This window comes from Engystomops pustulosus, chromosome 4 (genome assembly GCF_040894005.1).
Source record: "Engystomops pustulosus chromosome 4, aEngPut4.maternal, whole genome shotgun sequence".
NCBI classification, from domain to species: domain Eukaryota; kingdom Metazoa; phylum Chordata; class Amphibia; order Anura; family Leptodactylidae; genus Engystomops; species Engystomops pustulosus.
In genome coordinates, this window is record NC_092414.1 from 137,091,661 (window position 1) to 137,105,825 (window position 14,165).

The window sequence follows — 14,165 nt, forward strand, 5'->3', positions numbered from 1 at the left end:
AATGTATGGCATTCCTGAACACTTCTGCAATACAATATGCAATGAAGAGCAAAAACTAAGAAAACCACCCAATGCCTCATGTTACATACAGTATAAAAGCCCAATGCATGTCTAGAAGTGGCTATTATGGCGCTATACAAAATGGGCTGCAATGTGTTGCAAAAAATTCCCATTTATAAGCCTTCTTTCTCATTTCACAATATATAGGGTAGAAAACCTATAGGCAAATATGATATACCTTTAAAGTGCAGGATTTCTTAGTAAAATGCTTAATGTGTTTTTTACACTTCAGCAGCAAAACAATCAAAAATACACAAATGAAGTGCAACTTGTTTCTTTTGTGTTTCACTGCCTTCCCAAACCTTTAAAGGGATCCTGTCGTTTGGAATAAGAGTTTTATTATAGAAATTTTTTGGCATTGTGTACACTATTCTGTATGGGGACATTGGGGGGGGGGGAGAAAAAGGGTTCCAGATGACAGGTTCCTTTTAAAAGTAGGTTTGATGTACACAGTCTTTGGGGGACATTTATGTGCTGGTGTATGATGAAAGTCCCGCCCCTCTGGTGCACTTCGGTCTTCTGATACAATTGCGCTATTACCAGTAGCCATTTAGGCTTGAATGGTTGCAGGCTATAGCGAGTGTGTGAGTGTGGCATGAAGGGGAAAATAATCACAAATCCGGGCAGTTTGCAAAGAATTGCGATTATTTTAGGGCTTGTACGCCAGAAAACTGCCATATAAATCCTCATAAATGTCAGGTTTACAGGAACAACATGAAACAAAATAGACTATGGCATTGTGTGTTCTGATGAACGCCATATTATGGAGCCGTTGCCACTTATGTAACGCTTTTTAGCCATCAAACTCAACGTCTGTGGTTTAAAGCTATTCAACTTACATTAAAGTCCAGTGCAGTAAGAAATAGCATCTGCATACAGAATAGCTTAGGGAAAGTGAAAGTTCAATGGAAACACAAAGCATTTCTTAACAGCTTAAGATTGTGTGGGTTTTTACTCCTATATAATGTGCCCAGATTTTTCACGTCATCCAAACCCTCAGCAGACATACTGCTCACAATGCCATCTGCTTCAATATCACACAAACAACTTCAACTTATCTGCATGCTAGAAAATGTATCATTCCAGCCAATGCTATACATGTACGCCATTTACAGATAACAATCTAACTTCATATCCTCACTACTAATGAAGGGAAAACATAAAAGATTCTAACTGACTATGAAAGTAGAAAAGGAGGTATCTGCTCAGGGGTTCCCGTAAAGGGATTGGCCACAGATGCCTATTAATACCCTATCCCAGTGATGGCGAACCTTTTAGCCGCCGAGTGCCCAAGTGCATCCCAAAACCCCCCTTATTTATTGCGAGGTGCCAACCAAAACTAAAAAGCAGTAATTTATTGCTCCCTGTTCCTCAACGACGTTCGATTATATTGGCCTCCTGAGGACAAGATGGGAAATTTGCATCATTTTAGCTTCTTTCCAGTTTTTCTCTGTACTCAGGGAATCGTGGGGCCAGTAGGAAATCCTCCAAAGATAATTCTGCCCTGTCTAATCATTCTCCCTCTCCCCACATTCCCAAATAGCGAAGTAAGTATCACTTTAATATATGGCTGAAAGCAGCATCTTTTAAGTTGCTTGGAACTGCAGGAAGATTCTTTGGGTCCTGTCTGGTGTGCTGGGGTGATGGCCTGGGTGCCCACAAAAAGGGCTCTGAGTGCCGCCTCTGGCACCCGTGCCATAGGTTCGCCACCACTGCCCTATCCTATCAGGCTAGGTCATCAATAATTGATCAATACCCCTTATGCAACGGTGTCTGGCTGCTACAGGGGAACAGATTTAACTACTCCCAGCTCCATGCCCCGTGATTACATGGTACAGAACAGCAGATCAGTGCAAATGTCCCCAAGCAACACACCTATACTGTAGACTGTAGCTGCATCAAACATCTCTTGGCAAAAACAGCTAAATACCAGCCATTCCAGAAGCCTCCAATGATCAGATAATAGCTAGAACATATCTTTTATGTAGAGCAGATCTGCCGTAAAAACTGTTATTTTAAAAGGCTGGTCAAACAACTCCTAAACCCAGGACCTCAGTAGCAAGATGTGTATACAAAACTGACACCTAGTTTTTTGGATCATTGTCTGTGACCTAAGCAGTGATATGCCAATTGTCCAAAGATCACCCACTAAGGCATGTGTGACCTGGTGACATGCCTATAGGCCATATAGAACCAATAAGGCTTCAGCGATGGCTACCAACTGATCTGTGGGGGAAATGGGAGGAAAGTTGAGTTTTGTTTTGTTTTTTTTTACTAGCAAGGGATGGAAAGAGTGGGCATAGCAAGACTTCTTTGTGCTGATTTATTAAAGCATAAAGGGGTTTCCCCACCAAGCAAGTTAGGCCCTGTCCTATGGATAAGGCCTAACTTGCTGATCAGTTAGGGTCTCAGTGATGAGACCACCACAGATCACGAGAACAAGGGGTCCAAGGTACCTCTGTTAGATCCCTCTTCGCTCCCTGACATTAATGGAGCAGATAGCCACACATGACCATTCTCTATGGAGCTGATGGAGATTGCCGAGTGACAATGAGTCCAACTGGAAGTCCTTCGGACCCCTCGTTCTCATGATCTGTGGGGGTCTCATCACTGAGACCCCCACCGTTCACCAAGTTAGGCCCAATTATGTGGATAGGGCCTAACTTGCTTGGTTGGAAAATACCTATAATCTATATTCACTTGTTTATGAAATTCCAGTGTAATTTGAAAATGCAAAGATGCAGAACAATTGTATTCTATTAAGAGTTATTATATCTGAAAACTTCCTTGAGGCATCGCTGAGGACTACATAAACTAAATTATAGATAGAAATTTCAGTCACTGAGCTGTGCTTTTGCATTCTAAGCACATTGGTAAAGGGGATGTCACGGATTTCAAAAATAAATATATTTAACAGAGAATGTGTAATATGACAATGACTGTTATTTCCTTTCCAACCATCGCTGGCAGACTTTCACCTGTCCAGCAATAATGACATTTTGTGTACTCATCCCAGCCAACTACTGCGCCTAGTGATCTGTTATATCCGATCATTACTGCAGAAAAAGTGAAAAACAGGGAGCAATAACAGAAGTGGCAAAGTGGCTGACAATGAATAAGAAGAGGTGTAATCCTGCTTGTTTATAATTATCTACCCAAAATGAGGAGTCAAAGAAAGCTGGGTGGCCAGCCAAGATGAGGCTGTAACAGTGGCCATATCAGCCATTATCCAACTTTTCAAAAAATGGAACTGACTTTCCTATTGAAAAAATGATAAATTGCACTTACACTTAACGTGATGGAGCAAGAATATCTTCTTAGACCACAACATTATATTGGGGCTTTTAGATATTGCAGAAATTACTGACCTGATAAGGATCTAAGCACAAGACGTAAATCATTTTACTTTGCAGTGTGTTCAGGTTATTTTGCAGCATGTGTATTGGAAGTGAACAAATCCCATACACTATGCTGCCACTGTAACGTGCTGTCAGGTAGCTGACACACAGCTGGGACTGCTGAGACCAACAGTAGAATATGGCCCTGCAAGTCCATGAGGTGTCGCACAGCGAATAGGGAGTCCAGGTCTGTTTGTTCTGTATGGACAAACCCTTTAAGTATTGGACACACAGGGAGTGACTCCAGCACTGGTGGTAACCTTCTACGACATACCGTAGCAGCATATTGAGGAAGAAGATTTCTACCATCCTCATCCACATCCACATTATGTATCCTGCACCCAGTGCTTGTCATTCTAAGCCTGGGCTTATACAATCATATTGGTCTTTTCATCCTTACAGAACATACATGCGCTAGAAGGATCAGACACTACAAAGCTCTCCCAGCTGTGCTGCACTGTACTGGAGCAGCTGTAGTGCACAGGTGCGGAGTGTTCTGGGAAGACAGGTGAACACTTCCTGTTATTTGGGTACAATATGTCTCTGCATCATTAGCTCCAGGACTTGTGAGTCAGGTTACAGCAGAGGGGGTGAGACAAGTGCAGGGCACATGAGGCAATGGCTGGTACATGGCACACATGCCTGTATACATGACATGGCAGTGGCCGCCGCCACCTCCTCACACCCCCCGCTGCGCTCATCCTCCCCCATCAGCCCGGGTGTGCACTGATTCCCAGTCACTTATGAGCCCCCTCTCCCCTCCCAGCCCCGCCCATTCTCACCTCTCTTGTTAAGGTCATACCCCACCAGCAGGAAATAATCTGCCAACCTCGCCATGTCCCCGTTCCCCGGGCCGCTCTCTCAACCCCGGACTCCTCCCGCCGCCTCCGCCATCTTTCCTGCCAGCCCGGCCCGGTATTGCTCATGCACGGATCCTGCGCGAACGGGTGGGGTCTGCACGAACACGTCATGGGGCGGGGCGGTGTAGAGGTCAGGGGGAAGGCACAGCGGGTGACGTCTCCAAAGAGGGCTTCAGCCATTCGTCCCGGAGTCCACGGAAGTGGGCGTGTCCAGCGGGATGTAGGCGGCTCGGCGACAAGTGATAGGCTAATGAGGGGCGTCAGCTGCATCTGGGCGCTGTCATGTGGAAGTCGCAGTTCGGGAGTCAGAGCGGAGTGTTATTGGGAGGAGCTATGGGGTGACGTCAGAGCGGAGCCCTGTTCTGTCAAATGTCAGGGGCCGCTCCACGGGAAAGTGTTTGGGAAGTAGCTGTGATGTATGCCGCCAGCTGATTGATTCAGAATCATTAGTCATTCAGATTCCGCTATAACCGGAGATATCGCGCAGCACCGTACACCATGGAAGCTCCTATACCAGTGATGGCGAACCTTTTAGAGCCTGTGTGCCCAAACTTCAACTACAAACCACTTATTTATTGGAAGTGCCTTTTTCTTTGACAATTTTCAATCGTTCAGCCTCCTAAAGACACCAACGCAGTTGAAAGGAGGAGGGCAAATTCGTCTATCATTGTAGGAAGATTCTCCAGGAAGATTCTTTGAGTCCTGTCTGGTGAACTTCATTCTGGGGTAATGGCCTGTATGCCCACAGAGAGGGCTAAGAGTGCCATAGGTTGTCACCACTGTCCTATACGTACATGTGTATGCTTTAATCTATATGTGAGAGGAGGGGGGCGTGTCTCAGACTACTTCTGTACACTATGCGTTTGGTAGTCGGAGACCAGACCCTTTCTAGGAGAATAAAACAAGGTATTAGAAATCAGAGCACAATACGTTTCATGGATTACAGCTGTAACCTTTATTATGCATGGCCAAGCTAATGCACCATGTCGGTGCTCTATACAGAGAATGTTGTAGAGCAGGAGATGCTGAATATTTGGATGTATAGTATTTTATAATAGTTCTGTTATACTGCGGCTGGTGTATGATTCATTTATATTTCTGTTCTGTCAATGCTTCGATTTGTGTACAATATTTCTGAAGTTGGTTTGTGACATGGCTTTTCTAAAACACAACATCGACATTAATAAATAATTCTAGAACCCAGTATGTTCATTTACTTCCCATGGTTCAGCTAAGCATGAATGAATTGGTGTTCCTTATCTGTTGCACTAAGCTGAGCCATGTTTGTTGGCAAGCCTAAAATAGATAAGGTTTCCTTGGTACTAGAACTGATTTAAGAAGCTATATCTAGCACCAAGTCTAATCTTTATACAGAAGGAGAAACGAATGTCACTTATTTAAAGTGACGCACATGTGCCATATATTGTGTATGCTACAAAATATAGGTAAATAACAATAAATGCTCTCCTTAGTAAAGTTTGTACAATACTCAATATAGTATGGAGGGGCACAAGGATCACACTTACCTAGAGGTTTGTTTTACATACTAACAGCATTTTTTCCATAAGTCCTGCCCCAGTATTTCATTTTAAATTGTAACATTTTTCATCAATAACATAAATATTTGTCACTCTACAGTATTCATTTGCATTTAAGCATGTTAAGCATTATTCACCCCCAAAAAATTATTTATTAAAAGACAAAAGCTCAGTGTGATGGGGTTGCACAGAGCATATTGGGTGAAAGAGCTCCTGTAGCAGAAAAACATCCATCAATAAAAATAAGTAGGCAAAGAGAAGAGTCAAATAGAAGGAAAAGAATGGAAGGAGAATAGGGAGAGTAATCCCGTGCGGACAAACCAGTAATGTAACAATGTCTATTAGGAAAGTAGACTGTACTGGGCAGGAGTGGGCAAAGTCCCATCACGACAGCCAGGTGGGCAACAAATGAGCATGTCCGTAGTTGAGAATGGAGTTGAGTTTTTTTATTGATCATATACCAATTTAATATCCTCATGACCTCAGAGAAGTCATATCAAGGCCTTAGACCAGAAATGACTTCACCAGGAATAGTGACAGGAGGGTTCTCATCTGACCTTGATCAGGGGTTATCTCTGCTATTGCTGAAGTTAGTGTTCTTTCCTCCAAGTCCTGAATGCTTCAAGTGGTGGAGAGTGGCTAGTTCAGGGTGATTTCAATGTCTGAATGCTAGGCACCATGGAGAGTTTGGAGCTGCCACAGCCTTGTTTGGAGCCCACATTATAATAATGGCTCTGCTTCCAGTGTTCACCAAATTAGAGAACCCCCCCCCCCCCATCTAGGATGGCATAGACCTAGAGAATTCTGGGAGTTATTGGTCTGTGGTCATTATGTGGAACAATGGTGGCAGAAAGTCCAGTGCATTTTGTGGGACAATGCTTTCTTTTTCTCTAACATCCCCAATCTGTATGGAGGTGGGATCCTCTAAAGCACTGTTACATAGCAAATATGATACATCACTGCTAAGGAATGGGTGCATACACAGAACCATCTGTTTTTTTTTGTTTGTTTTTTTTTTAGTTTAAAATGAAAGTAGTAAGTAAAGTATTAGCAATGGTAAACAAAGTTTTTCCGGTTGCCTTAAGAATTATATAAATCTTTGTCTAGCTTTTTTTTTATTTTTAATGGGTTGAAGAGCAAAACGTGATACATAAAGCGTCTTTATAGAGTCAACCAGCGATGACTGGGGAGCCATTCATAATTTTTTTTTGTACAATCAAGAAACTCCCTGGAAGTTTAGTGAAGTAGGGAGTGGGAGTGACAAGCGAACACAGTGAACTTTGTAATGTATCTTTTTCCCTCACTGGTATTTATACTCCTTTCTTTCTTATCTGCTTTTTATGCTCAAATCTCTTCTGAATTCAGTCTTGCTTGCAAGACAGAAAGAGGTTTACTGAGTTATTAGATTACATAGAAGCATTATGCAGAGGAAAGCAAGGGGGTAGTGAGTCATGATAATCTCCTCCAACCATCACTTAGAAAATCCAAACTAGGACAGACTGCTAGAAATGGGTCATATATGTTAGATTGTGGGTCATATAAACTGGGTTACTTCTCATTTATACATAATGGGCTATTTAATTGGAAGCTGTCATTATAGCCTCAGCTCCCATTCACTTTTAATGGTGCTATTTTTCCAGGGCCATGCCTGACCACTATAGGGAAACGGAGCTGTGCACTTTGTTCATGTAGCATGAGGTTCTTGAAAACCCCTTTAAGCAACCATTGCGGTGGGTGATAACCCTTCAGGTTTTGGAGGTTGGAAAGGCAACACGTGTGTAACTAAAAAATTATTTCATAGCTACAATCCAAAAGTTGGCTTTCAGCTTTAGCTTGGTGTTTGTTGAAGATCAACAAACCTGAATATCCTTTAGTAAATATAGGGCGTGCTACTATTCACATAGATATCTGTTTCAAGCACTTGATATGAATACATTATTTCTCTTATTCTTAAAGGTCTCACTGCAATAGCATCTTAGTAATTATTACGTTTTCAAATTAATGTTTGCAAGAATTAGTGAAATATGCCAAGAGGACTGACTACAGAGTCAAACTACACAGACTTTGTAATCTGTAACCATTAAGACATATACTTTTCTGAGCTGTAAACGCAAAAAACAACATCTGCCATATAGAAACTGTACACCTCCGAATATGTGTGTATATGTAGCTATACTACCGTATTTTTCGGCCTATCAGGCGCACCAAAAATCCTTTAATTTTCTCAGAAATCAAAGGTGCGCCTTATATATGAACTTATACAGAAATGTACTACAGACAAGATGTACTGTACATTTACCAGTGTTTAATAGCTCCATCCCCAGAAATTTCCTGCACATTCCCACACAGTATACAGGGTTCCTAGCTCCTGAAGTGCCCTGGCACCACAACTAACATTGTGCCCATCCTGCCCTCCCCTAGCAGCAGTAAACAATCCCCCATACCTGACAGCCCTGTAACAGGGGAAAGAGAAGGAGCCACAGGAAACCCCACAGGAATAACACCCTGGCTGAGGAAGGAAGGAGAAGGGGCAAAGGGAGACCGCTTAACCCCTGCTTCATCACCCTGCATTAACCCCCAGCAGCCATACCTCTGAGATCGGAGCTCTCTGACACGCTGAAGACAAGTTTCCCGGGAAGTGTAGCTGGCTTGAACTGTGCACAGGTCTGCCACCTGCTGGTCATTTCTAGGTGCTGCATTTGATCCTGCGCCTTATACTCCAGTGCGCCTTATATATGAACCTAGATGTCTTAGCACGCATTTATTAGAGGTGCGCCTTATAGGCCGAAAAATACGGTAATTAAATTTATTGACAGCTGGTGGTGAGGGTCTGTTTTTCCCTCTCTTCTATGATTTCCTTTTATATTTAATTTGCTCATTAGTGGTCCCCCACCCACTAATGGAGGATTACTAGATGTGCCGGGATTGAAGTAGGCCCATCTCCCCATACTGGGTGGTACCGGTTGGACCTTAAGCGCCTGAGGACCTGTCGGACATGGATCTGGTTAGATTGAAAATCTGGGGAAAACACCAAAATGTCATCCAGGTAGACTATGACACAAGAATAGAGTAAGTCTCTGAAGATGTCATTAACAAATTCTTGAAAAACTGCTGGAGCATTGCAGAGTCCAAAGGGCATTACCAGATACTCAAAATGTCCGTCACGGGTATTGAAAACTCGTCACCACTCGTCACCTTCCTGAATACGGATGAGGTTGTATGCCCCTCGCAGATCCAGCTTGGTGAAAACCTTGGCACCCCGTAGTCGGTCAAAGAGTTCGGTGATGAGAGGTAACGGGTAGCGGTTTTTCACCGTGACTTTATTGAGACCGCGGTAATCTATACACGGACGAAGGGAGCCATCCTTCTTGGATACAAAGAGGAAGCCAGCACCAGCGGGAGAAGAAGACTTCCGGATGAAACCCTTTTGCAAATTCTCCTTAATGTAGGCAGACATAGCCTCGGTCTCAGACACCGACAATGGGCTTACTCGTCCTCGTGGAGGAGACATACCCGGCAGCAGGTCAATGGGACAGTCATAGGGGCGGTGTGGAGGCAGAACCTCCGCTTGTTTTTCTGAAAAAACATCGGCGTAGTCTCGGTAGCATGCTGGAAGATTCTTCAGAGGCTTGTCAACCCGGGTAGTTGGCAAGACAGATACTGGGTGAGGAACTTCTAGGCAACGAGACTGACAGTCTGGGCCCCAACGGAGAACTTCTCCCGTCTTCCAATTAAGGACGGGTGCGTGGCACTGCAACCATGGAAGACCCAGCAGGAGGGACGAGGTAGAGCGTGGCAGAACCAGGAAGGACAGACTCTCCTTATGCAGAGCACCGACTTGCATGGTTATCGGCTCAGTGCGGTACTGTACAGGGTCTGAAAGGACTTGTCCACTAACCGAAGAAATAACCAGTGGTTTGTCAAGTAGAACCACTGGAATGTGGTACCGGGAGACCAATGCAGCAACCATGAAATTCTGGTTACCGGAGCCAATGCTGAGAAGCACTGGAATCAACAGGCGTGGAGAAGCACTGTTTACACCTAGGGACGCTTCTCCCAAGAACCCTAGGTGCTGGCGTTTCCCGGGCGTTGGGGTCGGATAGGACAAGGCGCAAGGAAATGCTCAGGACTGCCACAATAGAGACAGTGGTGACCCTGGTGTCTTCTGATACGCTCCTGGGGTGACAATTTGGCCCTGTCCACCTCCATAGACTCCTCAGCAGGTGGTACGACTGGAGGCTGGAAAGATCTTTGGAAAGCTGCAGCTAGACAAGGAAGGCGTCGTGGACGGACTGGAAGCCGCTCAAAACGTGACTCCTCGGCACGCTCCCTGAAACGCACATCAATCCTGGTGGCAAGGGAGATTAGACCACTCAGGGAAGATGGCAGGTCACGAGTGGCCAGAGCGTCCTTGATAGGCCCTTCTTGAAAGCCGCAGACAAGGCCGTGTCGTTCCAGGAAAGTTCCGACGCTAAGGTACGGAACTGGACCGCATATTCTCCAACGGAGGAATTCCCCTGATGCAAACTCAATAAGGCAGACTCAGTGGAGGAGGCCCAAGACAGCTCTTCAAATGCGGACCGGAATTCAGATAAGAAGGCTGCCAGAGATGCTGTAACTGGGTCGTTCCTATCCCAGAGAGGAGTAGCCCAGGCCAGGGCTTTCCCGGAGAGAAGGCTGACTATAAATGCCACCTTGGATCGCTCCGAAAAGAATTGAGTCGGCATAAGTTCTATGTGCAAGGAGCACTGAGTAATAAAGCTCCTGCACATCTTGGGATCGCCATCGTACTTGCTGGGCATGGACAACCGCATTCTAGGTTCAACGGCAGGCAGATTAGTCAGTAATGGAGTCGTTGAAGCAGCCTCAGGAACCTGTTGCTGTTGCTGGTTGGCTAACAGTTGTTGCAGCATAGCGGTGACGTGCTCCAGCTGATCACGCTGTGCAGCAATCTGCCGGGACTGGTGGATCACAATAGTAGCGAGGTCTGGCTTGCTAGGAGATGGAACCTTGGGGGGATCCGTGGCCGGATCTTACTGTCAGGTGTGGATCCTCTGGACCACTGCAGACGATGACACAAGCCACTACCTGGGACCGGAGTCTAAGTGGTACCCGGTCCTCACCAGAGCCTGCCGCGAGGCGGGTTAGACAAGCTGCGGCATGGTACCACCAGGTCGTTCCTCAGGCGTGACTTGTCTGCAGTGGTGGCCAAGGTAGAAGTACAGAGACAGCAGACAATCTCGTGGTCGAAGTCCAGGCACAAGGTCAGGGCAGGCGGCAGAGGTGCAACGTCAGAGTCCGGTCCAGAGTCAGCAACAGGAGGTCCAAGCAGGAGGGTACTTGAACACAGCACATAGGACAGCAGCATGGAGGAACACTGGTACACAGGAACACGGAGGAGCTCAGTAACACAGGAACACGGAGGAGGTCAGGTACACAGGAGACACAGGAACGCAGAAGACACAGGAAAGCAGGAATCGCAGGCAAATTGCAGAATAGCTTTCTCTCAGGCTGTGAGGCACAAAGATCCGGCAAGGGTTTGCAGGAAGAGGCAGGCTTATATAGAATTAGCTAAATGGCCAGCGCCAATGAATTGGGCACTGGGCCTTTAAAACTTAGCGAGCCGGCTAGCGCCCTAGGAGACAGGGACGGCGGGACGCGCGCGGCGGGACGGCGGGACGCGCGCGGCGAGCCGCGAGAGCAGGAGAGGACGCCACGGGGGCCGGGGAAGGTGAGAGAAGCCGGCCACCGGACCCCGGGGAGGCATGGGTGCACCCGCGATCCAAGACAGGGATCGCGGGAGCACCCGTGACAGGGGTATTGCATATTTTAATTAGGGGTTGCTTTATATTAAATATTTTGTTAATAAGGAGCAGGGATGTCGCTAGGTCAAAAGATCTCCGGTCCGAGCCCTGGATCTTCTGGGGTCAGAAGGACATATGTACTGCTGTCCGGGCATTTCTCCACCACTCTCATCACTAACTGTTTGCTCATGTCATAGGTAGTGATGAGAAAGTGTGCATTAGGTGCTTTGCTTTCCCTTACAAGACCTGAAGTGACGTCATTAAAGGAGTTAACCCTCCTGTTGGGTCGGCAGAGGTGTATCTGCACCTGATATAATCAGACACCTCTAAGGCCAGATCGTATTTCTAGGAACACACTTTAACATCAATTGCATAGAAAGATCTTAAGGTGTGGACTATCAGGTTCCATTAGCCCACACACAAGGTAACTAACTTACTAAACTGCTGATACGTGTAGTGCTACCTTGTATTTACCTGTATATATATTTATATATATATTTAGGCTTGACAAAGGCTGAGACTACAGCCGAAACGTTGCGGGAGGTGGAATAAACACCCTTGTTTTTTCACTATTTTGGAGTGCTGCCTGTTTTCATTTCGCTGGATATCTACTACACTCTTACTGGTGAGAGTGAGGATAGCACCCATCAACTCTTTTTTTTCTCTCAAAGACTGTGCTGCTTTTTTTCCTTTTTTTGTATATATTTATATATATATATTTTTTTGTGTAGTGTGCCCTTAAGGCAATTAAATATAAAATCTAATCTGTGTTGTTCTTTAATCTCGATTCACGAACTGAATCGTCCGTGTATCTTGCTCATATACATGCTACGGGGTTGGTTCCTCACCCTATATAATCCTATTATGGACCGGGTTTATATTAAAGGAGAACTGGTGGTAGCTCCTTGGGTTGATAAGATTCTGTTTCACTGAGGCTAGTGAAAGAAGTCTTATAGCCATTCAGGGCTTTGATTTATTGTTGTGCCATATCCGGAAGTTGTGTGGACAACTTTAAATCACTTCCTGCGCCTTTTAGAACCTGTGCGTTCTGGTAGTTTCTATAAAAGAATAACTAAGTGACCTTGCATACCCTTCAGGGGTCCGAAACGTTGCGGTTTCCTTCACACATGAGGGGGTAACTGAATGAGGAGGGAGGGCATGAGGGAGGTAACTAAATGAGGAAGGGTGGACATGAAGGGGGTTGGGTAACTGAATGAGGAGGGGGATGTGAGGGGGGTAACTGAATGTGGAAGGTGGGCATGAGGAGTGGGGAACATGAGGGGGTAACTGAGGGAGGAGGAAGTGAGAACATGATGGGAAAAACTTAACGAGGAGATCCGGGGTCTGTGAGGTGGACATTACTGGGGTCTGTGTGAGGACATTACTCGGGGCTGTGAGGACATTACTGGGGGCCTTGTGATGAAATTACTTGGGGGCTGCGTGAGGACATTAGTGGGAGATGTGCAGGACATTACTGGGGACTGTATGTGGACATTACTGGGGGCTGTGTGAGGACATTACTGGGGGCCGTGTGATGACATTACTTGGGGGCTGTGCGGAACCTTACTGGGGGCTGTGGGGGATATAATGGGGGCTGTAGTGACATTTCTCAGGGTTCACACATGGCACTAGCATTGTCTTTACAAACGCAATGCTAGCTTCCAGGGACCGGCCTTGGCTTCATCGCAAGCGATCAGTAAACAGCGTCTGGTGTCTTTATTGTTTAAAAGCAGAGAAAACACCACGTGTGAATGCTGCCTTAGAGTATTTTGTGTTAAGGGGAACAGATGGATAACACTGTCAGGGAACCAAGATGTAGGGATAATGAAAAACAGAAGATATCTGTGTGGTGAGAGGAGAAGTGGTGATGTTGGACCTAATGGAGAAGATAGAGGACAAGTTACCTGCAGTCAGTGAAAATAAAGTAGGGATTTCTCCTGTGTTTTCTGTATCTGCTGTGAGAAAGTAAGAGGTATTGTGTGGGAAAACCGCTATCTGTCCTACAGGCAGATGAAATACATGTGGTAAAAGCCCTGGGTTTGTCTGCAGTAACCCAAGGGTTAATGCAGACATGATAAGCAGGAATAGTCTGTTTTGTCTGTGTTGGCCTAGCTAACACAGACACATTTGTAATGTCCGTACTGGGCCTGCTTATTATGGAGTAGGGGTAGGCTGGTAGTGGGACTCCTACTCCACCCGGGCTTCAGTCCTGGGCTTTTGTATAGCCCACAGGTGCAGGTCACAGGCTTCGTTAGGGCTTGATTTAGTCTGCAGGCCAGAAGCAGTAGGAGAGGCCCTACCTGGAGAGCTGAAAGCGAGATTGCATTCTCACAGCAAAGGTAACTGAGGGTCTCCTGTCTTGCTGCTGGCCAAGAGCGTGTGCCAGGCAGCCTGGTACCCGGATAGCTAGGGTCCGCCAAATGTATTAGACAGCGCCTAGCCGGGCAGGAATTACTTTTATAATGTTTTTGCATGTGCCTAAGCCAAGGCTGAATTTGTGTTCTG

At 45.8% G+C, this 14,165-nt stretch overlaps 1 protein-coding gene across 9 annotated transcripts in view; it reads right to left on the bottom strand.

Moving 5' to 3' along the window:
- Positions 1-4,443, bottom strand: part of SBF1 (SET binding factor 1) — a 54,642-nt gene extending 50,199 nt beyond the window's left edge. For 4 of the 9 annotated variants that reach the window (XM_072147588.1, XM_072147593.1, XM_072147589.1 and 1 more), the window contains exon 1: positions 4,241-4,443. In XM_072147588.1, coding sequence (XP_072003689.1) covers positions 4,241-4,295 — 55 coding nt within the window. In that variant the 5' untranslated portion in view covers positions 4,296-4,443. The remainder of the gene's footprint in view (positions 1-4,240) is intronic. The other 5 variants (XM_072147596.1, XM_072147592.1, XM_072147595.1 and 2 more) reach the window with 2 other exon arrangements.
- Between the last annotated feature and the right edge of the window lie 9,722 nt (positions 4,444-14,165).